At 38.1% G+C, this 27,601-nt stretch overlaps 1 protein-coding gene across 1 annotated transcript in view; it reads right to left on the reverse strand.

The window, feature by feature from the left end:
* Positions 1 to 3,560: 3,560 nt before the first annotated feature.
* The window catches only part of LOC139725096 (dolichyl-diphosphooligosaccharide--protein glycosyltransferase subunit 2-like), a 53,183-nt gene continuing 29,142 nt past the window's right edge, over positions 3,561 to 27,601 (reverse strand). The window contains exons 4-17 of the mRNA XM_071636184.1: positions 26,797 to 26,892; positions 24,748 to 24,856; positions 24,084 to 24,147; positions 22,620 to 22,740; positions 20,493 to 20,579; positions 19,817 to 19,924; positions 18,135 to 18,328; positions 16,748 to 16,957; positions 11,817 to 11,928; positions 8,300 to 8,497; positions 7,139 to 7,321; positions 5,913 to 5,988; positions 5,226 to 5,366; positions 3,561 to 4,409 (exon numbers count right to left, since the gene is read on the reverse strand). Coding sequence (XP_071492285.1) covers positions 5,230 to 5,366; positions 5,913 to 5,988; positions 7,139 to 7,321; positions 8,300 to 8,497; positions 11,817 to 11,928; positions 16,748 to 16,957; positions 18,135 to 18,328; positions 19,817 to 19,924; positions 20,493 to 20,579; positions 22,620 to 22,740; positions 24,084 to 24,147; positions 24,748 to 24,856; positions 26,797 to 26,892 — 1,695 coding nt within the window. The 3' untranslated portion in view covers positions 3,561 to 4,409; positions 5,226 to 5,229. The remainder of the gene's footprint in view (positions 4,410 to 5,225; positions 5,367 to 5,912; positions 5,989 to 7,138; positions 7,322 to 8,299; positions 8,498 to 11,816; positions 11,929 to 16,747; positions 16,958 to 18,134; positions 18,329 to 19,816; positions 19,925 to 20,492; positions 20,580 to 22,619; positions 22,741 to 24,083; positions 24,148 to 24,747; positions 24,857 to 26,796; positions 26,893 to 27,601) is intronic.

Here is a 27,601-nt window from a genome sequence, read left to right on the forward strand (position 1 = left end):
GCTTCTCTTCTATGCTATTGATATTTCAAGACCAAAACTTGGATTTGTGTATAGCATAAACCTGGTGCTTTTATTTATTTGTTTAGAATCCCTTTCTGTGTGCTCACTGGTCATTTGATCTTTTGAGTCTACCTCCAGGCATTGCTTTACTGCACCATATCATTAAATCCCAACATTGTACACGAAGCTTTTTATAGTTGTAAAAAAATAATGAGTGCATCCATGTTTTAGAAGAGAGTGGTACATGCTTGTGTTTTCAGTGCAATGTCAATTTACAGTTGTAATGTGATTTCACATATAAGTAGTCATATGTAATGGCAGTTGCACTTCACTTTTAGGTTGGATAAAATGGATATTGTAAAATGAGCTGGTTAACAATGAGAGATTTAATCAAAATCGGACCTAAAATAAAGTTATGGAGTCTGAAAGTTTCCCATGTTTCCATAAATCAGTGAAATTAGGCAATATACTCAAATTGGCAAAGGCGCATGTACAAGCTGTGATGAAAGTGCTTATTTGATGCAAAATCAACTAGAGAAGCACTCTGAGAGCGCAGACCTCCGCCAAGCAGCTAATTTCCACCAATAATTCTGTTCTTCCAGAGATCAGTGATTTTCACCCATACGTATCGCATGCTACATAATCATCCAAATTCCCAAATATCGAGGGCTTTTGTTACGTCATCAACCTTCAGCTGCGCGGCGTGCCTCGCAGTAGTGGAGCGCACACTTTACTGCGCGTATGAAAACCTCAAAAATACGCAGCTTGAACTCCCAAGGTACAGACTGTAGGGTCAAGTTCATTGACCCTACCTGCCAAAATATCGAAAATCCTTCATAATATCCATAAGTTTCTGGATTACTGCTAAAATTAAATCATCTGTTCCTTGTGTCAATCTCAACCTTTCCTGCAAGTTTCATCCTAATCCGTTTACAAGTTTTTGAGTTATTTTGCACACGGACAAACAAACAAATGGTAACGAAAACATTACCTCCCCCTTGGCGGAGGTACAACTGTAATAAAAAGAAAATGTATCTTATTGCTTCAGAATCCTTGTCATGTGATAACCTAGCGACACTGATTTTGTAGGGGCCGACGAAGTTGTAGGGACTTTGCTATCATCAACCACAAACATGTAGTTGTATTGTTTGTGTGTACAAACATATGATAGAGTTGCTTTGGATGACATCTTCACCTCTTCCAGCTTGCGTCTATACAGTAACATGGGGAAATTTGAAGTTCCATTGCTTTCTACTTAATGTTTGAATTTGACGCGATGTCTATAGTTTAGTTTATATGACTTCATGGCATGCACTAAAGCCATGAATGAGGAATAGACCAAAGCTTTATACCTGTTAACACTCTAAAATAATTGAGTGATCTAGACTGTAAAACAAGGAATGATTGTGTACATCGTAAATTCATGAAATCCGTGAGAGCCAAGATTCGTGAAATTAGAATACACTGTACGTGTACACACAAAAGTTCTTGTCTACACTACACCTGCCCATGCCAAATGGTGAAAATTTCCTGCTGCTAGTAATGCCGTCTGCTCCAAATCACGGAAAAGAAAATGTCATGCCACGAAAAGATCCTGTTTTACAGTACATTGTATAACCTGGTACATAATGTTTGTGTATGTGCAGGTTTGAATTTCTTATACGTGTACAGGACTTCTGTCGTATAGACACAATAAACTCTTGTAACAAAGTAATTTTCTATGCCCCATATTTCAACTCTATTTTTTTTTTTAAACCATCATGCTGTTCAGTGTGACATACAATTGTAAGTGTAACATCACAAGAGATTCTATTTCACTGGATCATAATGAGTTATACATATATTTGAATGAGAGAGAGAGAGAGAGGACTGAACTTGGGGATCATTCACTTATGTATGGTTCTGCAATTGTATGTTCATATAAGGATAGTACATCGTATAGTATTTGTTCAGATGTGGATTCAGATTTCAACTTTGGGTGAAATAATTAGAAACCATGTGTACGAAATATCTACATTTTTATTTGGACCACCTTGTCCTACTTTGTGTCTGGATATCAGCCATTTCAAAACTGATTTTCATCAAATAAACTTTCATTTCCTCTCAGAATTGTATGTTCTTTTATATTTCATATATTATTTAAAGCAGTTTCTAATCATCTTGCAAAAGCTTAAAATCTAAATCCCATCTCAACCAAAACTTTACGATCCCTTTCAGTTGTTTGTCAGACAACATAACTGTCGTCTAATGTATAATGCTTTTAGAACCAAAATTCAACCTATGAAAATAATACCATTGCAAACATACGTTATCCTGCATCAAAAACCCACGTGAGTTGCAAGATACATATATAGACTCTGGAAATAAAGTGATTTTCAGCAGTAAAACTATGGGTCGATATAAAAATACTGCATCACAAAAGCAACTGCTCAAAAACTTGTGGGTTCTTAGTAGCTACGGCAGATTCTGAAAGAGCAGGCTTTTAGGTGATCTTAACTCATAATGGACTCGCCTAACCTATCTCAATATTGAAAAGAAAACCCACACTCTGGAAAGTGTGTTCGGGTACTCAGAAAAGAGGCTCTGAAATTTAGGGTCTATTCAAATACTTAATCTTGTCAAGCCATCCTAGCTCTGCAGTGAATGAGACAAAGAACAGGATGTAAAACACTGCAATGTAGGTGCAACAATAAAAGGATTATCAGATTAAGCTGCAACTAAGCATACTCTACCAGTGTATTCTACCCATGACTACTGTATTACACATACATGTACCAACTTTCAAAGCATTAGCATCATTCTCTCAATGGTTACTAGAGTAGAAAGTGAAGAATTCATAAAGGATTTTTATCAAAGAATGAAAACGTCTTTAAAAGACATACATACAATTCTTTGGAAAAAAAAAAGTTCCAGAAAGACTGCATAAACACAATTTCCCATTCATGTTATGATCCCTATCTTTACAATAAGAAGAGGAAGTGCTCCTTAAAAAAAACCAAAAATTCAATATCTTGTAGTATGGTGCATTTCACCTATCTTGTGTTCTTAACACATACACGCGCACACACTTGTACACCCACTCATATTAAAAGCTTCAGTAAGTGATTAAAATACAATGAACAAGGGAGATCATTGTGTAAAATTTAGGATTTTATTGCTGGCAAACAGCAGACAATCATCAAAAACATACATCAGACAAAGGGGAGGAGAAATCTCTGAGACAACGGTATGTCGTCGTCGACAACCAAAACATTTAACTGCCCACTACCTAGCCATCACTAAAAGTTTAGGTAGTCTCACTTTAATTTTTCCCCCTGTATTTTGCTTCATTTATATATATATATATATTTTTTTCTTTTAACCTTTCTCATCTATTGGAAGAGAACTGTGCATATTATGTGTAATACACTGTATGTCTCACTTGTACAATTTATATTAAAAAGCAGAGTTGACATCACATTTTGACAAAATGCGGGCCCACAGAGGAATTTAATTCTGGAGGCTCATACAGCACAAATATCACTGTAGCCTATTCAAAATAATTCAGATGAATTCATTTGTAAGTTCACTTTAAAACTCTTGTCACGGTTTTAATAGGGATTTTTGCAGATGGGGTCTGGCATGACACACTAGTTTGCAGGCACCCATGTAGTTTAATATTACGAATAACACCCAGTATGCAAAAAGGGCAATCGTTCACATGATGTTGTCAGTTTACAAATCCTATGTATCCTTACACAGAACCTCTGGACACAATTTTGAACAGCACTTCCACAAAGTAAAACACAACAGTCCCAGCCATTGAAATACACTGTATAGAGAATTTGCATATTGCTGGAAAAAAAAGAGAGACATACCCCAGCATTCATATCACAGGAGCTGAAATCCACCTCAAAGCTGGATTGTTTTACATTGAAAAATCTTACAGATGGGGAAGAGAAAGAAGAAATACTGAAAAGACGAAAGAAAAAACAAATAAAATCAGGTATTTTTCATAAGCTGAGAAGAAGAAAAAGAATATGTGCACCAGTGCATTCTTATCTACATTTTTCTATCACACCATGATACTACATAAAGAAAGAACTTATAAAAAAGTATTTTACTAGCCTACGGAAATTTGACATTCATAACTGAAGTCTATGTCATTTTTTGTTTTTATGCAAAGCAGTAACATGTTACATACTTATCCCGCTCCCCCACTCAAAACTAATATATCTTGCAGTTTTTACATTCATAATTGTCCATCCTCGAAATGTACATACCATGTATTTTGAAAGCTATTTCCTGAAGAACATCACAAATTGATTTCAAATTTTATTTGTCCTATCTCAAGAATGAAATAAATGCTAACACCTAATTCCTGTTGTTATCCAAACTATTTACTGCCAATGAACATCTAACGCCAGCACCTGGAGAAAAAGAAAAACAATATGGAGAGAGAGAGAAAAAAAAAAGAAACAAATATTAAGATTTAACTATGATATATTATGGCAATAATGAGTACGTTTACGAGAAATAAAAAACCAGGAGAATAAAAAGAACTTCCTCTAACAACTGAATTGTAAGGAACAAGAAAGTGGCAAACTGTGTGAAATGCATTGAAATTAAAAAAGAAGTATATCAATGGCCCTAAAAGAAAAAATATTTTATGAAAAATAACAACAAAACACCTCCACTAAATTTGAATGACTCCATTACTTTGGCAGCTACTACGTCAGGAATCAAAGAATTGAAAATTCAACATTAACTAACATTTTATTTCATCAACAGAAGTCTTCTTTGAAAAATTCCAACTGTAGCATTTGTGAAATGTATTCGTTATATCAAAATTTTGTTCCAGCCAAACAACTGATGTACTGTATAAACCATACTTTTGGGAGCTGAATTTTTACTTCGTTGTGAATAGAGTTTCGTTCAATTCAATATTTCTGTCATTGAAGTCTGAAACATGATGCTCACTATGCCATTTGCATATTCATATTGACTGTTCAAGAATAGTTTCCCTCCGAAATAGCCAATTTAAAAAAAAATGTGCATAACTTCCTTATTTTTCATCCAATTTCAATGAAAGTCATAGCCTTGAACTCGTAATATTTTACTCTTTCTTATCAGAAGAACTTATATTTGGACTGGATTTCCACTTTAATACTGTAATAGACATTAGCCCAATAAACCCGGAATATCTAATGTGGTAGTACTGTTACGATCTAATGGTGTTTACTTACAAGGCTACTTCTTTTGTGTGGCGATGCCGCTTAGCAACCTGTTTCCAAAGAAGAAAGTGACGGCTCCTAGGAGGGCCAGGTATTGCAGGGTGCTGAACATGTTCAGGGTGGTCCAGTAGCAGTAGTAGAGTGCAAAGATACCTGCAGAGACACCCAAAATAATCGCTCATTCATTCTCTTGAGGTTGGAGTTATTGCAAAACCCGCATTATGGTACAATCAGTATCACATTTTCAGAACATATCAGATTGAATAAACCGGCCCTATTATGTATTCAGATTTTATGCATGCGTTGTTAAAAAAAAAAGAGCCCTAACAACCACAAAGCTGTGCCAGAGTCTTGCCCTACCTAGCAACAACAGAGCAAATCCCTGACTAACAGAACTTAACCCTAACTTACCTGGGCTATTTAGCGAGTTACAAGTGACAAGTTGTCATAGATGTCACAAGCTACTGAAATCCTTGCATCTGATTGGCCGAGAGCAAATTTGTCATAGAATTGTGGCAGTTGTCACTGATGACAAGTTTTATGAAATGGGCCCCAGATGTCACAGCATTCTACTCTAGTGGTAATGTCCCAAAACTCTGCTCAACTACCACCACAATACTGTACATGGGTTGGACAATTTGGTCACAAGAGTATCATGAAAGGACCATCCTGAAGGGACCATTTCTAGAGATCTCATACCTCCTAGACCGAGGTGAAAGCCCAAGGCACTTGGTGAGAGGGAGAAGTTCTTCATGTTGGCTCCAAGCTTGGCCCACTGAGGAAGAAAACAGCAGAAATATTAAACAGACAAATGTTTTCTACAGTCTGATTGTGTTACAGATATTAATGCTAATGACATTCAGATGTTGAAGAGCATTCAAAAAACCACTGGTCCTTGCTACAGCGACAGTAAATGACCTGGACTGAAGAAGCTGTGATAAGTCTGACCAGATAGAGTTACATCAACAATTAGCATCATGAGAAAGAACAAAACAAAACAAAACAAAAACTAAACACATAAATTCAGATTGTAAAAGTAAAATGTAAATACAACTGACTGTCACTTGGTACTTTATCAGAGATCAACAAAATAAGATCAGGGTTATGGGGAAAAGAAACCTCACTTTTATATCCAAGGAGAGCTGGCACAAAAACGGGTAACCCTATTGCTCCTTACTCCTGCCCCGCTGGCCCTGGCTAAACTAGAGACCCACTGAACTGCTGTTAGTGCCAAATGAACGGTTACAACTGCTGCACTGAATGTGCAGTATTCATCCATTCTACAGATACTAATAAGGCTGATATTACTGCAATTATACCCCTTAAAATGTTGAAATCCCTATGACCTGAATGTTTTCACATCACATTTTACTATTTTGACTCACATAAAATACAGTGTAGGTCGAAAGTGACCTGTGTGTACGGTCTTTTCATCACACACAGCGATCTCTATAACAGTCCCACATACACAGATTTGTGTAAGTTCTCCACAAAAGAAGCCTATGGCAAAACTGTACACAATACACTGCAGTCTGACTGCAAATAAACATGGACGGGGCCACCACAACTTATTGGACTTTGAAAATGCTTTCCTGATTGAATGAAGGTGAGGAAGATTTCTTTCACACTAGATTTTAATAGTTTCCTTACACTGTCAGCCAATCACAAATGAGTTTATAGAGTGGTAGTACCACAGCTTTTGGAGTAATCTGTCAATCAAAATAGGGCCAACTGAATCGTCCGCAGTAATGCTGTTGCAGGCTTTGGGCTGATTAAATTTTGACAGAGATAGGGTACAGAAAATCTGCACACAATGCTGGATCAGCATTAGATTTACAGAGTAGATCAAAGATTGTTGGATGGAACTTCCTCCGTCAGCTTCCCAAGGATTTTAAATAGTGATAAAGCCAGGTTAAGAAACTCACCAGAATGACGAGGAGTAGGAGGGGTGCGAGGACCAGGGCTGTGAAGGTGTTGGAGACCAGGGAAGGGGGGCGTTTCTCAGCCTGGCGGAACATGTGGTTGATCTCGGGCTTCTTGGTGTACTGGCTGCCGGCGGGCGTGGCTTGCTTGGCCTCCGACTCTGGGAACTTCAGCGCGACTTCAGCCTAGCAAGAAACAGACAAATGCTACAGTTAAAATTTTCTGACACCACGGAATGGGAACGATAAACATACAGTAGGCTCCCATTATAACGAACGAGGTTAGAACAAAATTTCTATACAACGAAGTGAGACTTGAGGTCCTAAAATTATTTAGAGAATATCCATATCTCTCCATACACTATGCACTCCTGTTAAAACATTTAACAAAGTACTTGGGAGGAAAAATATTTTTTCTTTAAATCAAAAGTCTGCTCCAGCTGCTGAACTGTAAAGTATACAAAAACATATTGATGATAATCTTAGAAGCTGAATTTTTACTTTGTTTTAGCAAGAATTTCATTGAAACTATGTTTCTTTTCATGGGAATTCAATAACTTTATAATGAAAGAAAACTGCTGGTCCCAAGAACTTTGTTATAATGGTAACTGTCATAAATCACGATTTGCTGGCAGAGGTAATAAGGCTATTACAGGGGAACCTGTAAAAAGAAGTAATTTCACTCCTTTCCTTTCTTTATCTCTGTGTTGTTCCTTATTTTGTTTGATGTTGCCTCCCTATTCATGCTTTTCCTTCAATGGTTGCCCCCTTGGTCCTTCAGGATCATTAGTGACCCTCCTTTGCCTTTTGTCTCTCCACCCTGCTACTCTAATCCCCTGCCCTTTACCTGTTGGGCTCCTTGCCTATGACCTCCTACCCTCTCCTTTTGTTTTCTTTGTTCTGTGTCCCTAGCCTGTCCCTGACTATTCTTGTTGTGTGAAGTCCTTTAATATTACTTAAAGTGATTGCTGTCCCTGCCTGTTTGTCATTTTGCCTCAGACGAAGATTCTGCCAGGATCAAAAGCTCAGGCCCCCTTTGACTCCATCAATAATTTTACCTCACAATCTTTGGGCATCTGTGTAGCACTACTATCATATCACATACGTAGCTATTATAGACATTAAAAAATGGTACACAAACAGGGTGACTTCACGCAAACTGACCACATTCCAGAAGTAGGGGTTCTGAATGACCGCATCACCGATGACCAGGTCAATGGAGTAGCGTCCAGATTGGTCCTTGAAGTATTCCTTGCCACTCTCGGCCACGTCCAGCAGGAACTTGTAGCTCTTGTCCGAGTCCACTTCGGCTGTGAATAGCACCTCCTGCTTCGTCTTCATGTTCATCACTCGGACGAAAGCCTGCAAGAGTTGTTGAAGTAATAAATGTAGGCTTGGCTACCGAGATGGCTTAATACTATAGTGTTTCCATGAGAGCAGGTAGAACAAATGTCAAATCAACACATAGACAGCTGCTAAAACTAGTGCAAATGTATTAAAGCTGAAGTAACAAGAGCTTCATGTAGTAGGAGTAATATTAACTGCTCTTTCACTTTGCATACATGTCCTATAACTTTCATGGCATATAGGTTGTATAAGACAATAACAGTAATCTGTTGATGAACTATATGGTACTCATTTCTTCTTCTTCTTCTTCTTCTTTTTTAAACATGGCTATTACTCTTACAGAGAATAATCTGTGTTTATGAACATAGGTGAAGAGCAGTCAATTTTAATGAAAACCATACCATGCAAGAATCATCAATTTGAAATGTACATCAGTAAAAAGTCTTGATTTTGGCAGAGATGACACTGCTGTATTCAGTGCCGTATGAGGAAATGGAGTGCTCTTCAATATTGATAAGAACATTAATAACATTCCTGTTGTTGTTGTTGCTGTTGTTGTTGATGTTGTTGTTGTTGTTGTTGTTGTTGTTGTTGTTGACCTTTAGTCTATTACTAGTTTTGTTTAGGTCAGCTGTTCCTCGAGAGCCTTGGACACACTCAATGGGAGAGGAGATAGTCCAGGATTTGGCTCATCGAGGTTCGATCTCCAACACCATGGAAGAGACACACCCACGCATTGAGTCAGGGTGGCCTCATGGTTACGTTGGTTGAGGATGGAGACTAAAATACAATCGCAACGCTCTATGCACTAGACTTCCCTATCATTGACTTTCAACTCTCCATTCCATATGTGACCCTCTATCGCAAGCCTAACAAAAAATTGCAAGCCCAGATTTTATGTCAGGACTCAAAATACAAAATGTAGATGAAATAGGTCCACTTAAGTCAATCTTGAGTTTTTCATACTTTCTCATTGTGCAATTCTTGTACATTTTCTGAATGTTTGGATCATAAAACAGATGGGCATTGTGTTTGTAGCACTTTTGGAGAACACTTTCTTTTTAATAGAATAGTGTGATTAGGTAAGTTTTAGAGGCACCTTTTTGTTTTCTAGAAACACCTCAGATACATTGTACTCTTCACTTTGAACTCATATAATCTTTAAACAGGTGATGCTACTGCTTTGGAAGTTGCCATTAGTCATGGATAGAGTGTGTTGATAGAACATGCTCAATTTCAGCCTAATCTGATAATCCCTTCATTGTTGTTGAGTTTTACATCCTGTTTTTTGTCCCATTCATTACTTAAAGGACAAGTTCACCTTCATAAACATAAGGATTGAGAGAATGAAGCAATATTAGTAGAACATATCATTGAAAGTTTGAGGAAAATCAGACAATCCGTTCAAAAGTTATGAATTTTTGAAGTTTTTGTGCAGTACCCGCTGGATGAGAAGACTACTGCAGTGTATGAATAACTTAGATGTCACATGCGTACAACAATATAAGGAAAATATAAAGAGAATTTCACAAAATTCCATCTTTTGAAAAAAGTACACATTCCCCTGACTCCTTACCGACAAATGTTATGGGTAATATTATTCCCCCTGCCTTTAGAAAGAGGCAAGTCCAGTGCTCTTTTATCATGCGAAAAAAGTGAAAATATGTTGAATTTTCTTTTACATTTTCTTTATACTGTTGTACGCATATGACTCACAAGCTGTAGTAGTCTCCTCATCCAGCGGTTCCAACACAAAAATTTAAAAAATTCATAACTTTTGCATCGATTGTCCAATTTTCCTCAAACTTTCACTGATGTGTTCTACTAATATTGTTGCATTTTCTCAATCCTTATGTTTATGAAGGTGAACTTGTCCTTCAAACTACGGCTTGGTAAGATCATACACTTGAATAGACCCTACTCATCTTAGCCTCTTCTCAGTACACACTTTTAAAGAGTGAGCACTTTCTTTCCAATAGTAAGATAGTAAGGTTTACAGGAGAGTCCATTTGTAAGGACTTGTACATCATTTAAAGTTTAAAGTCTGCTCTCTGAGAATTTACCCTTAACTAAAAACCCATGTCTGGTGATTTTTTGTTGGCTTTGTAGAGCTGGGCAACATATAATTACCTTCCATTTTACATAGAGGAAACGGACTTTATACCTTTATACATTTAATGAAGGAACTGATAGTTGCAATTCTCCACACTGACAGATCTCGGTTAACCCTATACTTACCTGGGCTATTTAGCGAGCTTGAATTCCTGGGGGGGGGGGGGGGGGGGGGCCATTATGGCCCCCCTTCAGATCTCCGCCGTTGATCACGCGATCGCCGCAAAATTTTGTGTTCACATAAAGCCGGATGTAATCTACAAGACTGTTAAGTTAAATTTTCAAAAAATTTGCATTTTCTATTTTAAATTAATTAATTATTCAAATATATGCAAAAAACCTCATATTCGTCTGTAATTGGCTTATAAAAGCTTATGGAATGCTGATTTTTGGTGTAAATATTCCTAGTGACATTCCGAACATTTGTGCGTAAAAAAAAAAAAATCAGTATCAAAATTAATTTCTTATGTTTTTTATTGTTTTATCAATTTTTAATGTATTTCTTTGTTTTTTCCAACTTTTGTTTTTGTTGTTTTTTTCAGCAGAATTTGTCATACACATATTTTGAAGCATAATTATACTAAAACAAATTGATTTCAGCCATTAAAATAAAAAATATGAATCTTTATATGAATTAATTGAAAAAACACAATTTGTATTGACTTTGTACACAAAATCATGTTTTTGAGCAATTTTGGGGTTGACGAAAATTTTTTGAAGGGGCGTGGCTTCGGAACGGTATGCCCGGGCGCGACAAATTTGGTCTCAAAAGTTGCGCGAGACTTGAAAGTAAAAAGTCAGCGAGTGGCGCGGTCAAAAAATTTTGCGCGCCGGAATGGTCACGGAATTCGTCGAGGGGGGGGGGGGGCATAATGCCCCCCCCCCCCCCCCCCCCCCAGGTAAGTTAGGGTTAAGTGATTGTTTTCTATACCACTAAAAGAATTATAAATTATGGAAGACAACAGTGAAAACATCAAAAGACTACAATCAATGACACAGCTCCTTGCTGCACAGTATATCCCAATGGAAGTCAAATACCAAAATCCCTGGGATGACGCCTACTCTACAGCCATGTGGTTGATCAGCTTACAATTTTAACCTGCCCCCTTCAATGCACTCAGCTCTCACAGTAGCAATAAAATACATAATGTCAAAGTTTATATTACTGAAGGAATCCCCCCCCCCCCCTAAGAGGTCAAAGATTACTTGTTAATTCCCTCACCTGGTGAGCCTCGATGGCCTGGCCAGACTTGTCCTTCAGGCCAAACTTGAGGACCAGGTTCTGGTGGTGGTCAGCCTCCAGACCCTTGTCCACTTTCTTTGGGTACTGAACCCTGAACATGGAGAAAATGGCATTTAGATGTTGGCATGGATGAATCAAATTCCCTGAAAAGTTACAGGGAACCACCACAATACAAATTCTGTGCACCTTGCATTTCTTTGGCTAGTGTGTGGATAACTACGCAAAAAAAAAAAAAAAATGAAACTACTGACACGTGTTCTATGTGTAAGCAAGTACGTAATCATCAGAACATGCAGCAGAATCTCTTGATCCTACACATACAGTGCCGACCGCGGGAAACGTCACGAAAACCCCTAGGGCAAATGCGGGAAGCCCTTTCGTCCGGGCGTACTAGGTAATACGCGGGCGTTTGGACGCGTACAGACGAGGGAAGTTGCCCGCACTTTCACGCTCGTCTAAACACCCGCATTTGCCCGAGCGCTCCAGCGCGGAATTAATGATATGAAAATCAAACTCTCCCGTCAACCATCGGCTACATGAAGGAAATTAGCTGAAATCGAGTAGATGCACACTTCGTATGGCAACACTCAGGATGAGAAAATAGACACAGTCAAAGAAGAAAGACAGAGACAGGAAACTTGTAGGAAATTTATAGGCCAAGTCGTGATTACCGTCAATGATCAAATCACTGTCGTGTTTCTGAAGACGTCATTTGGAAATTTTGTGTGGTCAGAAGTAAATACTAACATTATTCACAGGTTGATTAATCTGGCTCTAATACAGTGAGCTGCAGATGGATAAAAGAGGCCCTCTTACCTTTCTATGAATTAAGAGAATTTTGTTGGACTCACTCTAATGGTTCAAAAAGTTGTAGTTTGTTAAAGTTATTTTGCTGTATCCTATTTCATTTTAGTTTAGTTCATGTTATTTTGGTGGGCTTAGGTAGGACTTACACTAAGGGAATTATCAAATTATGCACTACATTATATACTAGGGGGCAACTTCAGTTTTAGTAAAATGTCACAAAACTTTTTTAGTGATTAATATAAGCCACAACATATAAATAATAGCGATTGAGCACTGGTGCAGTACCATAATCATAAGAAAATTTTCTTTTCAATTTATGATTGAATTATAATTTGTTATATTTATCACTGAACCACAACTGCATCTTTTCACTTAACAAATTAAAGGTTTCAAGCATCCTTTGTGTTCATCCTTGATATTAAACATTGTGTTCAATTATGGGGCTGCACACTGTGCTCTTGCACTGTAAATTGGCACTTTATGATTCAGATTTAAATTCAGTGTCAATCTGGACAGTTTGTTATTATTTTCTTGTGCATACATGTGCACATAATATTTATGTACAATACTTGTAAGTAATTCACACATATTATCAATTATTGGCATATTTAGGAAGGAGAAAACAGAGAAATCTGTCTTGCATGATATCAACAAAAGAAATACAAGAAAATTTGAGTATTGTTGACTGGATTTATAGAATTGTACTTGTGTAGGGCTATTCTAGCGTAATTCCGTTACCGTGTGCCTTACATGTCATTTACCTGCAGAGTGTGAAATTCTCAACTTGAAAGTAGACAAATTTTGATGGATGTGGTACTTGCAAGTTACGAGATCTTGACTGACATAGTTACAACTTCAAATCACAGTCGTTAGCATGAAAATTTTATGTTTTTTGACAATAAAAACTCATTTGGCACCTATACACTTGTAGCAGTTCAAGGTCAAAGGCTAGAGAGTACTTATTTAGTGGTTATATTATAGCTAAAGGCATAAACAATCTTTATCAAGACATTTCAGAATACATGAGTACCAAGAATGTGTATTTTTTCCTGTGTATTTCAGAAGGCGTAATTCCGTTACTATTTGTGTAATTCCGTTACCACTGATTTTACAGGGAAAAAGCCTGCTGCTGGGAAAATGTGATGAAATATTTGAAAAGCAATACAACTACATTGAAGTTGACACAATCAAAGATGAAATCAGACAACAACCTACAGTGTATGTGTTGTAGATTTCAGAGAAACAACTCCCAAAGTCAGAGTTGAAGTTGTGACTCAATTTTCTGGTAATTCCGTTACCATCGCACATAGACCTCCTTTGTAACCAACCAAGTGAGAACATTTAACAAGTTTGTATTTGGGGTGACAGTGTGAGTGCCTCTGCATCTTTTAAATGTATCAAGAGAAGGCAAAGTAATCAATCCAGTATACAGCATGAAAGAATATGAGCCAAAATTCTCTGATTTGTAATTCCGTTACCGCGGAATTGCCCAAAAGCAATCATGTGACATTAATCATTTTGGCATCTTCCGGAGCCGAATGTTATTGCTATTTATTTGCGAAAGTACATAGCAATATAAATTATAAGCAAGCATCCGACATTTATTTAAACATCGTACGGAGTTGAATATTATTATCATTCATTTCCGAAAGTCGAAGGGAGCTGATTGTTATTGTTATATTTCGAACGTAAAACCGAATATCAGACATTTATTTTATCATCGTATATACGGAGTTATTTTGGTTATTCATTTCCGAACGTCACAACAAACATGCGTTATTTATTTTAGCATCTTCCGGAGCTGAATGTTATTGCTATTTACTCTTGAACATAAAAGCAAACATCAGACATTTATGTTATCATATACACGGAGTTGAATATCATTGTGTTCATTTCCGAACCATCGAACGCAGCTGAATGTATACTGTTATTCATTTCGAAATTTAAAAGCGAACATCCGACAGTTATTTTAGCATCGTATGGAGCAGAACATTACTGCTATTCACTTCCGAACGCAAAATCGTATATACGGAGTTGAATATTTTTGTTATTAATTTCCGAACGTCACAGCAAACATTCGACATTTATTTTAGCATCTTCCGGAGCTGAATGTTATTGCCATTTACTCTTGAACATAAAGGCAAACATCAGACATTTATGTTATCATCGTATACACGGAGTTGAATATTATTGTGTTCATTTCCGAACCATCGAACGCAGGTGAATGTTACTGTTATTCATGTCGAAATTTAAAAGCGAACATCCGACAGTTATTTTAGCATCGTATGGAGCAGAATATTACTGCTATTCACTTCCGAACGTAAAAGCAATCATCTGACATCTATTTTGTCATCTTCCGGAGCCGAATGCTATTGCTATTTACTTTCGAAAGTACAGGCAATCATCCGTCATTCATTTTATTATCGTAAGAAGTTGAATATTTTTGTTATTTATTTCCGAACGTCAAAGGGATCATTCGACATTTACTTTAGCATCTTCGGGAGCTGAATGTTATTGCTATTTACTTCCGAACGTAAAAGCAAACATCAGATATACATTGTATATTTTATAAACGTATATACGGAGTTGAATGTCATTGTTATTCATTTCCGAACATCAAAGCAATCATTGAACATTAATTTTACCACCGAACGCACCTGAATGTTACTGTTATTCATTTCGAAATCTAAAAGCAAACATCCAACAGTTATTTTAGCATCGTATGGAGCAGAATATTACTGCTATTCACTTCCGAACGTAAAAGCAATCATCTGACATTTATGTTAGCATTTTCCGAAGCCGAATGTTATTGCTATTTATTTTCGAAAGTAAAAGCAAATATCCGTCTTTTATTTTATCATCGTACGGAGTTGAATATTTTTGTTATTCATTTCCGAACGTCAAAGGGATCATTCGACATATAGCCTACTCAAGCATCTTCCGGAGCTGAATGTTATTGCTATTTACTTTCGAACGTAAGAGCAAACATCCGGCATTTATCTTATCGTCTTACGGAGTTGAATATTATCATTCACTTCCGAACGCCAAAGCAAACATTCGGTATTTATTCCAGTATCATACGGAGTCAAATGTCACCGTGATTCATTTCTAAAATCAAAAGTAAACATGCGACATTCATTTTTGCGTCTTACGGAGCCGACTGTTACCGCTGTTCATTTTCAAAAGTAAAGGCAAACATCCGACTTTTTTTGTAGCCCGATTGGGCCACCGAATTTTCAGCAATGAAATTTTGGTGGCGCAGGTCGTTAAAAGTCGTGAATAGCGAGATGATCGTAACCGATGTCGATATGTTCTAATAATTATTGATACTTGAGTGATGAACGCATGTGCACAACTTCCGCAGGTGTACTTCTTTAGAAAGTAGCGAACAATCAAGGCAGTGGACATCAGAGTGTGATTAAATCGAAAAGAAACCCCTGAAATCGGAATTTGATGAAAATGGGCAAAGTCGGAACTCCATGAAATGTATTTTGATTGAGCGGTCAAAATAAAGCTTAACGGGAATGTGCCCTTGAATACCCTCGTCCACCCTCGTCCACCCTCGTCCAACCCGCGTCAATCGAGACGCAAATTCCCGAGGATGGATTATCCGTGCGGGCGGATGGACTCGTCCACTGAACGCGTATACCCGCGGGTACCCGCGGGGATACGCGTCAGTGGCCTCGTCCAGATCTCGGAAAAGCGTGACGTTTCCCGCGGTCGGCACTGTAGATTGTCCAAGGAAACAAAAAAGGGGGCTGTCAGACCAGTGCCAGTGTCATGCATTGTTGAAATTGAAGTTGAAGTTTATTAACTCAACGACCCTCATGGGGTATGGGAGTACAATACCAATTGCAAATAATTATCATGTACAAAATAAAATCAATTCAAATAAAATTTAACATATTATCATGTATAACACAAACATATACAAGATATCAGCATATCAAATACAATTTGCATAAAAATATGATATTAATAATTCTATATACAAATGTAAATCTATCTCTAAAACATTATGAACGATGCAGGCACTGTCTGACGCAAATAATCATACAAAGGATACATAGAATATACTGTAAAGCAATTTTTATGTGACTCACTTCTGTGTCTTGGCGGTGATGGACTGGTCCTTGTCCACCACGCTGATCTCCACGCTCTCCACGGTGACCTGGGTCGTGACCTTCACTGTGACCTCACCATCTGCCAGGCCAATCAGGCGCGAGTCTGCCTGGGTGGGCGTGGCATCGAGGGTGACCTGGTAGAAGTCGGGGGAGAGCTTCGACTCCAGGAGGTTCACTTGGAACACAGACCTGAGAAACAAGGTCACATGACAAGTATTTTGAATTAGAAATACATTCAATTTTCTGTAAATTCAGAACCTGATTTGCGATGCTGCATTCACTCATAATAGATAATTGTCATAAGTATGGTGGTGCACAGCTTTACACAATTAATAGGGCCTGATTGAATACAGCCTCTTTGAATATTAAAGCATCTTTCAGTAAATGTAAAATCCTACTTGTGTGCACAAATAAAGACTATTCCTTATTTGTTTGATAACACACACCGATCACTAATAGGAGTGGTCCAAGTTATATATTAAGGCCCGATTGTAATACAAGTACAAAACTGCATTTTAGGGAGAACCAATGCAAATAGCTGGTGACCATTTCATTCTCTATCCAAAATTGCTTCACTGTAGTTGCAGCTTGATAGAGCAAGTGTGCAATCGTGTTTTTTGGCCATTGCCAAAATAAGCATAAGCAGTCAACCAATCGAGTATCTATAATTTTTGGAAGTGTTGTATACAATGTAACATAATGTTGACTTTCAAACTGATGTCATCGCACTGTCAAGCACGATTACAGTCTTTTAAACCAAACCATAAATTTAGTATGCTGTCTGAGGGGCCACAGTTCCTGCTGGTACTGCAGTGTATTATGTCACATCATGCTGGTAGCACGTCATTAATAGTGGGAGACCTGTTTCAAACCTGTTCAAGTGTGACAACTACGTATATTAGCACAATGCCTGAAAATGTATTTGGGAGGTATACAGGTGTAAGCGTATCTATAATTGCTCACCATTTTTGCTCATTAAAGTCTTTATGTGCCAGATTTGGAGTGTTGGAGCGCTGCTGTGAAGAATGCATATGTCATAAGTTATTTTCATAAAAACTTATACATTTTGTAGCAGCAAGGTCATTCACTACGTAGGTGCACCTAAAGTATCTACAGATGTCCAAACAAAGGGAATGAACTCTTGGCATTGTGACATATGTCATGTTACGCACATTTTTCACATGCTAATTTCTGACACACTTTTGGTACCCTTTTGGAGCACATCGGGAAGTGGTCCACTTTTGGCTCAGTTCAGTTCGGTATGGTACATTTTAGGAGTATTCCTGCGCTCCTCTAGCGCAGGTATGGTATGATTTGTTTCGCATTAAGAGATCGCTCGAATGCACCCTAGATTTGACAAACTTACGGGTCACTGGTGGCTGAAAGCGGCAGGTTGCTAGCGGCAATGTCCCCCTCACTCTTTGATTCCACTGCCGTGGCGACCACCGTCAGCTTGCCCAGGGAGGAGGAGAAGAGGTTGGAGACGCGGACACGGACGTTGGGCTCCGAGGAAGTGACAGCCATCGGCCCGGCCAGAGAGAACACTACTGGGATTTGATACTGGTTTGATTGAAGGGGATTCCAAAGAAGACAAGCATGAGGATTAATATGCGAGATAAGAAGCATGTGTCATGGTAGCAGCCTTACTAGCCTATTAACCCTAAAAAGACTGGGCTATTTTGGTAGCTCGAAAGACTGGGGGGGGGGGGGGGGGGGGGGGGGGGGCCTAAAGGGCCCCCCCTTAAGATCTCGGCCGTGGATCGCGCGATCGCCGCGGAAATTTGCACAATGGTAGTGTGCGATGTAATCTACAAGATCGTATATTTAAATTTTCCAAAATGGTCTTCTTTTATTTTATTTTGATTATTTAAGCTAATTTATGCGAGAAATCAGACTTTTTGATCTAAATCAATAAATAAAGCTCCAAAAGTGCTCATTTTTGGTCTAAATATTCTTTGTGGCATTCTTAGCAAATGTACTTGAAAAAAAATTCGGTATCAAAATTGATTTCTTATTTATTTTATTGTTTTATGAATTTCTTATGTATTTCTTTGTTTTTTTGACCTTTTGTTTTTGTTGTTTTTTCCAGCAAAATTTGTGGCAGACCCTTTTTGAAGCATAATTCTACTAAAACAAATTAATTTTAGCCATTGAGAGTAAAAATAAGCATATTTATATAAACAATGTGAAAAAACTCAGTTTGTATTGACTTTGTACACAAAATCACATTTTTGAGCCATTTTTGGTCTCGCGAGCATGTACAAAAAGTTATGTAACTTCAGAACCGCACCCCCGGGCATCACAAATTTGGTGTCAAAATGTGCGGGAAACTCGAAAGAAAAAAGTCATAGAGCATCGCGGTGAGAGCATTGGGTGTTGCAGAGTAATCGCGCGAAATGTCGAGGGGGGGGCCTTTTAGGCCCCCCCCCAGTCTTTTTAGGGTTAAACTAAATAAAACCTCACTCAAAATTTTTATTCTATCCAGCTTTTTCCGTCAGATGCAGGAAATTGATAAGCAGTCAGTTCTTTCTGTACAAAGATTTGGTTAAGTCGTTAGGAAACTATTGCTGCCGTATATTTGATTTACTCATTCCATCATCATCAATCTGTGGGTAATATTCACACCCAGTTCCCTCTGATGGTATGTAAACCAACCCAAAATACCCAATGTTGTAATAAACATACAATTACTATTTTTAGTATCAATGCAATTAAACAAAACAACACAAAGAGGAAGCAAGTAGGAATATCATTAAAAAAATGAGTTTTAGTAGCATTATTTAAAGTCAAAACAATAGACAGCTAGTAATGCACTCCCGTTTTAAGGAACATGGTTATAATAAAATTTTGTTTAAAAGGAAGTAAAAAATTTCAGACCGCAACTTTATCAGCTCTGTGTATTTTATTGTCTATCTGCTAGGTGCTAATGAAAATACTGGTCCCAAGGACTTTTTTATATAACGGGAGTTCACTGTACAATGATAAGATAACATAACATAATAGAGGATAAAATGAAAGAAACAAAGAAATAACCAAACATAGCATTACCTTATTATCTGACATGGCTTTTGTGCCAGATAAGACGTAGTATGCATTACGTACACTCTGCGTCGACTGTCTGCTGACAATATAGTTTCCTAACATGATGGCTTGCTCCTGTAAATGAGGAAGGCAAAAAATGAAACAATTGATTTAACCAGTTGCAGTCACAATACATATAACACAGCAAAAAGGTAAATGTCATACACATGAAGCCTGAAATGGGACCTTTACGCAAAATGAAGGCCTACATGTATCTACTACTTTGAAAGGCCCTTTCACCAAGGAGTTATAGAATTTGCAATTCTGGTGACACGACAAAAAGGCTAATTGAATATACTTTTGACCAACTGGAAACACAACCTGTTACCACAATCTACAGAAGAAGCCCCTTGGTATTCATATTCCATTTAACTATGAAAATAAAAGGTAAGGAATTGAGACATTTGTCATTTTTTCTTTCCCCTCTCAGAAATACTGCATCAAAATGCCATGGAAATCTTAATGCATTTCTTTGCCAGTTGGTAGTGTCAAATTAATTTTCTTTTGCTCATTTTTTTTTTTTCTCATGCCCCAGAAGAGGTACACAGAAAATAAAAAAACCAAACCAGGCTCACACGAAACACAAATTTTCCCTATATTCTTCCTCATCGTCTACTAGTTTAACACTTCATTTAATACTCACCTTGGTAATAACAGGAGGTTTATTAACCACTCCAGAAAGTTTATAAGCTCCTTCCACAAAAAGAGATGTTTGTTGTAAGGAATCAAACTGTAGGAGATGCAATGAAATGCACAAAAATTAAAAAGTGGTATTCAAAAGATTGTTTTATACTCAAGAAATAAATCCAACACCAAGCTATTGAGTCACAATGCATTACTTTCCCACTTCTCGCTGAAGAAAACAGCCACACGCAATTCTCGGCATCGCCAATACGCAGAAAACTTCTGCGTACGCTGAAGAACCCTGTCACAGATGCACTGTGGGATTCCTCAGTGCCATTGTCGCTTCCGGTTGTCATGCGAGCGTCCCAGTTCCCATACAATTCAATAGAATTATTTGTCTGCTTTTACGCTGTTACTCCTCTTTTCTTGGCTATAATTCAGTGTTAAAGGGGCTGTACAGTACTGGTTGAGGTGGGGATTCATGTTTTTTACATTCCTAAGTGAGATAATGAGAAACCTCTTATGAAATATGAAAGAGCATGTAATTTCAAGAAGAATTCAACGTTTATTTGATGAAAATTGGTTTTCAAATGGCTGAGATATCCCAAAAAGTGATAATAATAAAAGACTACAGGTCACAACTTTATTAAGATCTCTTTGTTTTACCTTGTTTTTGGATATCTCAGCCACTTCAAAACCGATTTTCATCAAATAAACTTTTGATACCCCTTAGAATTGCATGCTCTTTGACATCTCATAGAGTGGTTTCTGAATATCTTGCAAAATTTTAAAAGCTAAATCCTCACCTCGACCAGAACTGTACACACCCTTTAAAAGAGTTGAAAGCTTCTAAATTTTACTGATTTGCAGTTACTAGGGTCATAGTTCACAACTGCAAGGCTTCAATGTGCTGGTCACATGATGGAAAGTAAAGATATCTTCAACAAAAAATACCCCCGGATAAAGACCGAACATGACCCGAGTGCATATGCAGCCAAAACCGGGCAAGTTTGTCCCGTAAGCTATCCCATAATGCATCTAAAATGCTGCTCTGCGTACGGCACCTAGGTATTGGCGATACCGAGAATTACAAGGTATTGACTGAGAAAAGAGGCTTTGAAAGTTCAAGGTCTAGGCAAGTACTTAATCCTCATCAAGCCATGCTTTGTGCAATGAATGCAATGTAGAATTCCATAGTAATCCCAATTAAGGGATTATCAGATTAAACTGAAAATTGTCACACTGTAAAAGTATGTTCTATTCATGACTACTTCAAACTCTCAAAGCAGCAGGAGCATGCTTTTACAATTTCTCTGTCTTTTTATGATTCCAGACTTTTCAATTATGTAGAAAAAAAGAAGTCCTTTTCAGAAAATATCAACACCAAAAAAAAAAAAAAAAGGTCTACAACATTGACAAACTTGAGCAGGATTCGAACGTACAACCTCCTGATCACCGGACAGGCGTCATATCCACTATACCACTGAGCTTTCACCCAACAGCAAGTGTTGGTTCTAATCCTCATAGCATGCAGCGGGTACTGCGTAATTATTCAAATTCATGAAACTCTTCCATCAAGATGTTTTCATTGCAACTGATTGACAAACTGCCCTACATCGACGTAAATAAGCACTGAATTGATCAGTGTTTTACAAGTAGCCATGATTAAAAATCATGGGCGTACATACTTGAGCAGGATTCGAACCTACGACCACCTGATCACCGGACAGGTGGCATCTCCACTAGACCGCTGCGCTATCGCCTGACAGCAAGTGTTGCTTCTAATCCTTATAGCATGCAGCGGGTACTGCGTAATTATTCAAATTCATGAAATTCTTGATCAGTGTTTCAGTAGAGGCCTTGATATTTTTTTTTGTTTTTTAAATCATGGCAATTAGTACTACTTTAATAAACACAGATCAATTCAGTGCTATTTACGTTGATGTAGGGCAATTTGTCAATCAGTTGCATTGAAAACATCTCGACAGAAGAATTTCATGAATTTGAACATTGACAAATTTCAACCATTTTGAGACCTGTAAAATCAGGCTTGTGCAACTTTTTGCTTGGTTTGTGATGCACGGTCACATATCAAAACACAGTGGAGCCTTTTCTGAACAAAAAGGCACAACAGCATACGACTTACCTGCAAATATTTCTCCCCCACTTCGTCAGCCTGAGCGACGATATCTTCGATGAGGTCATGGAACTTGTCAAGGTTAGTTTCATTGGAGAGCATGGAGGCAACGTGCAGGGCCAGGCTGGAGCTAAGGAACAGGAAAGAAAGAAAAGAAGGGGTCATCCAACAAGACCAAGAACCATGAGAAATACAGCCCACGAGTTCGACACTAGTCAAATAAAGCCCATGAGACTGACACTAGGTAAAAAACAGCGCACAAGTTTGACAGACACAGTCGGTATCGTGGGCCTTGTTTGCTTTAGTGTCCGACTCATAGGCTGTATGACTTGTCGGCCGTATAACTTGTAGGCTGTATGACTCGTGGGTGTTGGTCTCATGGCATGCACCTGAAAAGAAGGTGGCAAAGGATAGTTTTTGTCTCCTCTTTCTTACCCCCCCCCCCCCCCACCTTCAACCAACCCACTCTCAGGCAGTCTACCATACACATATGCTTGTTTTTAGAATTACCCCCTTCAGGAATGAAAATGGGACAGGATTGTGGCCCCTTTCCTTCTGCTCCTTTTCATTCATCTATTCATGTGACACAATACAGAGTCATGTTCCAAGCTGTGGAAATCTTTACCCAGGGTAGCCTCTTCAGTATTGCCGCTGCTCTACCAGATGTCCCTGCCATTACTTTTACTGTAAAAGTGGATATTTTCGTGCGACTAATTTTTCGCGTGTTCTTAATTCCGCGGAATCAAGACACCCCACACAGGAATATTTGGCAAGCAAAAAATTTCAACACCGCGAGAATTTCCACTTTTACAGTACCCTAGCATTGCTAGGAACCCATTTACACACCTGAACATTGTAAGTGAAAACATCTTGTCCGAGGATGCAAGCACTGGGTGAGAATTGAACTCGGGTCCTCCGATCTGGTGTCGAGAGTCTTATCCACTATACCACAGTACCCCTGCACTAGTTACAGCAAATGGTCACATTATGGCTGCTTTTCCATTCCTTTTTAATATCACGGATGGACACTGAGCTTAGATGCTAAAACAGCTTCAATAGCAGTTATCTGTAAGTATAGAATTGCTAACTAGCACCTGAATACTGCACGTAGTTTGCATTTTCTCAACTGTTTCCATCTTGTTTCAAGCAACAAACCCGTTCTCTCTATAATTCCTCCATTACGATACTGACAATCCCACATGCATTTCCATATACTGTATACGCAGAATATTTCGCGAGGTATTTATTTTCACAAATTTCGCGAGTCGGGTGAAATTCGCGAAAATAAAGACACACAAAAATATTGACTCTCATCCCGATATAAATGTGATGTACACGTTTACACTTCTTTGTTCACGTCAGGACTCCAAATCGTCGCGAATTCCTGATTCGCAAAAATTTAGGCTCGCGAAATATATGGCGTATACAGTATTGGTTTCTAATTAAAGTAATGTTATAAATTGTATGTGTTACCTCAAAACACTGTCATCTTTTTTCAGTCCAGCATCCAAGGCCTTCACGACATCGGCTGAATTGACTATGGCGTAGAGGTAGAGAGAAATGGGAAAATGAGAAATATTTCACAAAACGGGAAATGCACTAAAGACAATTCATCAGTGGTTAATATCCCAGTCACAAGCCACCACAATGAATGTGATATATAATTAAAGGGATTTTAAAGAAGTAAAACTAGCGATTAACCACCATGGGGATGATACGTATACCAGGCACTTAGGTTTAATACGGCAAGTAATATTTTGGCACATCATTCATTTTGCAACTGTCAGCCCACTTTCTGAAACAAAATCTCAGAGAATAAAATTACCATAATGCACATGATGTACATAAAGACAATGATCACTTTTTTCAAAAAGCAGCAAAAGGTTGTTCAACTGCTATAACACCAAGTCATTGTTTCATGATAACACTGTTCCTTGTGTCAAAGCACTTGACTAAAAAAAAATTGTCAGCAGAACATACAGTATTCGACTGCACCAATACTGCACCACTAACCTCACGCAATGGGAACCAAAGAAGTTGAACTCGTCTCTTAGAAGATATGCATTGTTGGCGGGGAAAGAGCATGAGGGAGGGGAGGGGAGGGAAAGGGAAGTGTGGGGAGAAATGATGAACTTACTCGTGAGACCAAGGGCCGCCAGAGCAGAGACAGCATAGAAGACTGTCGCTACATCTGAGCTGTCTGTGATGGCGCTGTTGAGGACCTGCTGGGCATTTGTCAACGACACCTTTAAAAGACACATGAAAGGACACATATGAGATGTGTAATATAAACAATCTATATTCTTTTGATCTTTTTTTTTCCTCATTTCTGATGTTACACACACACACAAAAAAAAATGCATCATTAATACAGATGCTGCCGCAACGTCTCTGAGACATCTTTTTAGTCATGGAGATGACACCGAATAAGTCTCTGCAAGGTCGCAGAGACATCTATTAAGAAATGCAGACAAAACTACTCTCCACGACTTGGCTGCGACTATATACAGGATACATGACAGAGACATCTCTTATTAAAGCTGGAGAATGGGAAGTGTTTCTGAGCATGGCTTCATCTCCGAAAGGTCATTAATGGGTCGATGGGGGTTGTGGAGACGTCTTTGAGACCTTGTAGACAAGATAAGTCTCCAAAATTTGGCAGCGACTATGGACTTGGGAGACATAGATGAGATACAATATAGTGTATCTCCTTGACCAGCTGGAGACTGGAAAAAGTCTCCAAAAAGAAAGCATGTTCCACAATGTATTCTCTCGCAATTCTCGTACACCAGTCTGGTCTCCAGGAGACATCGTGGAGATGTCTCCACAAAACAACTCACGACAAGCAAAACTTGATTTATGGATGCCACTGCATGAGCTGCTGTTGTGCATACAATTTTTGCACGAGAAATTCTTGTTGCAACTAATGCGGCAAAAACCAATGGGAAACACATGTACAGGACAGACTTTTGAGACCACTGTGATTGAAGAAGTTGTGTGGTGCTGTTATTTGTACCGTAAGCCCGCTTGCTCAGATAACTAGTATGGGTGCCAAAGTGATATTTTTCGATAGTCGAGGGTGCTGAATTTGAATGTGGATGGGGATGATGCAACTCTGGCATCCGGAAGGGTTTTTCAATATCAAAAATGGTCCCCAAAATAGCCTCCACAATCTGAAATTCTTATACATTTCTACATAAATGGTAAAGAATTGGACACACAGACAAGTTATACTGTCTTTGGAGGGTACTGAATAAGAATTCAGATGATGAAACTTTGGAACTCTTGAGAATTCTGAGATATTCAAGATGGCCATCCAAAATTCAAATTCCTGTACATTTCTTTTCAGATGATGCAAAGTTGAAAAGACTTGATGGTTTTAAGCTATTTGTGAGGGTGTTGAATCTGATTATGGATATGGCAACTTTTGTGTCCCTTAGGGTTTTGAGATATCCAAAATGCCTGCCAATAACAGATATGAAAATAATTGATACTATAGGCTTACTTTATTTTGAGGGTGCTGTATCAGTATCCGACTCAGATTGATGCTAGTTTTGTATCAATAAGCATTATGTCATGTATTATCTATTTGAAGATTTCTACCAAAAATTGAAATTCAAATTGAAGTACTTCATTATAAATGGTGAATAAACCAATACAAAAATGATGGTGTTACCTTCTTTAAGGGTACTGATTCTGAATATGGTTGATGCAACTCTTGAATCCGTAAGAGTTTTTCGAGATATTCAAGTTTATTAATGTCCATTTTGGCTGTCATCTTGAATACATCAAAAACCTCAATGATGCCAGAGCAGCATCAACCAGATTTGAATTTGGCACCCTCGAAATAGGTAAAACCATTCAAAACTTCAAGCAGACAGTAAAACAAGGTTCAGCCTCTAGCACCCTGACTACAAGCCAAGTAAAACGTATAAGCACAAAATACTTCGATGGCATGCATCCTAACATGTCATCATGCAGAAAATGTATGTACTTTTGTGTGTTAGTACAATGTAGCTACATACAAAAGCACCTGGATAATTCACACAAAATGCAATCCCAGTTATTGAAGCTTTCTATGTTTTTATTGGCTTTTATGTTTTATTTCATTACCACCCGGTATTTTTTTTTCTGTCTGTTTCCCTGGCTGCAATGCAAAGAATTGATAATTTGGTTGAAAACTCACCTTGCAATTGCCAAGCGCCTTGGCTGCTGTGGTGGCATGGAAGACTGACTGAACGCTGCCAGCATCTAGCTCTCCCTTCAGATAGTTACATGCCTCCTAACAACAAAATATCACAAGACATTGAATCATTGGCAGCAAAAACAAGATGTGTCACAAATCCAAGACCCACATATCCCATTTCTACATAGTGGTTTCCTGGCAATCTTTTTATCACAGTCTTTGAAAATTTACCTTGTGTTTCGTAAAGTAGAATTAGAGAAAATTATCTCTTTTGAACTCTTATGGTTAATCTATACATACATCACATTTTTGTTGAGGTTTCCAAATGTCCTTAGCCTCTTGATTTCCATCTGTATTTGATTCTACAAAGGCAACACATACATCAAGAAGTTATAGATCCCCTTTTTTCTCATATTGGCAATGTTTCTGCACATCCATCAGTTTTGTTTTTTTACCTGATTTTGTGAATTTTACCACATCAATCTAATAATAATTTCATATTGATTCATTCAATGAAATTCAGAGGTGTCAATGATGATTATTTCTGCACCCAAATTCTCACACACTTGATGGGGGTAACTCTGCAGGAACTATTACACTGGATGTATCAGGTACAGGCGTACAAGTGTATGATACAAAGTGCCCTCAACAGGTTCAGAAGGGGGGATTTTCAAGATTGAACTGTTGACCACTTGGTTTGTTTTTGTTTTGCAAGGCATTATAAAAGAATTGTATTCCATCTGCTCAATACACCATGGGAAGGGGGTAATGTGATCCCCAAGGTAAGCTTGTGATACAAAATGGA

The sequence above is a fragment of the Diadema antillarum genome, unplaced genomic scaffold (assembly GCF_040938485.1).
Source record: "Diadema antillarum isolate AM-2024a unplaced genomic scaffold, OU_Dant_1.0 seq00000015_RagTag, whole genome shotgun sequence".
Taxonomy (NCBI): Eukaryota; Metazoa; Echinodermata; class Echinoidea; order Diadematoida; family Diadematidae; genus Diadema; species Diadema antillarum.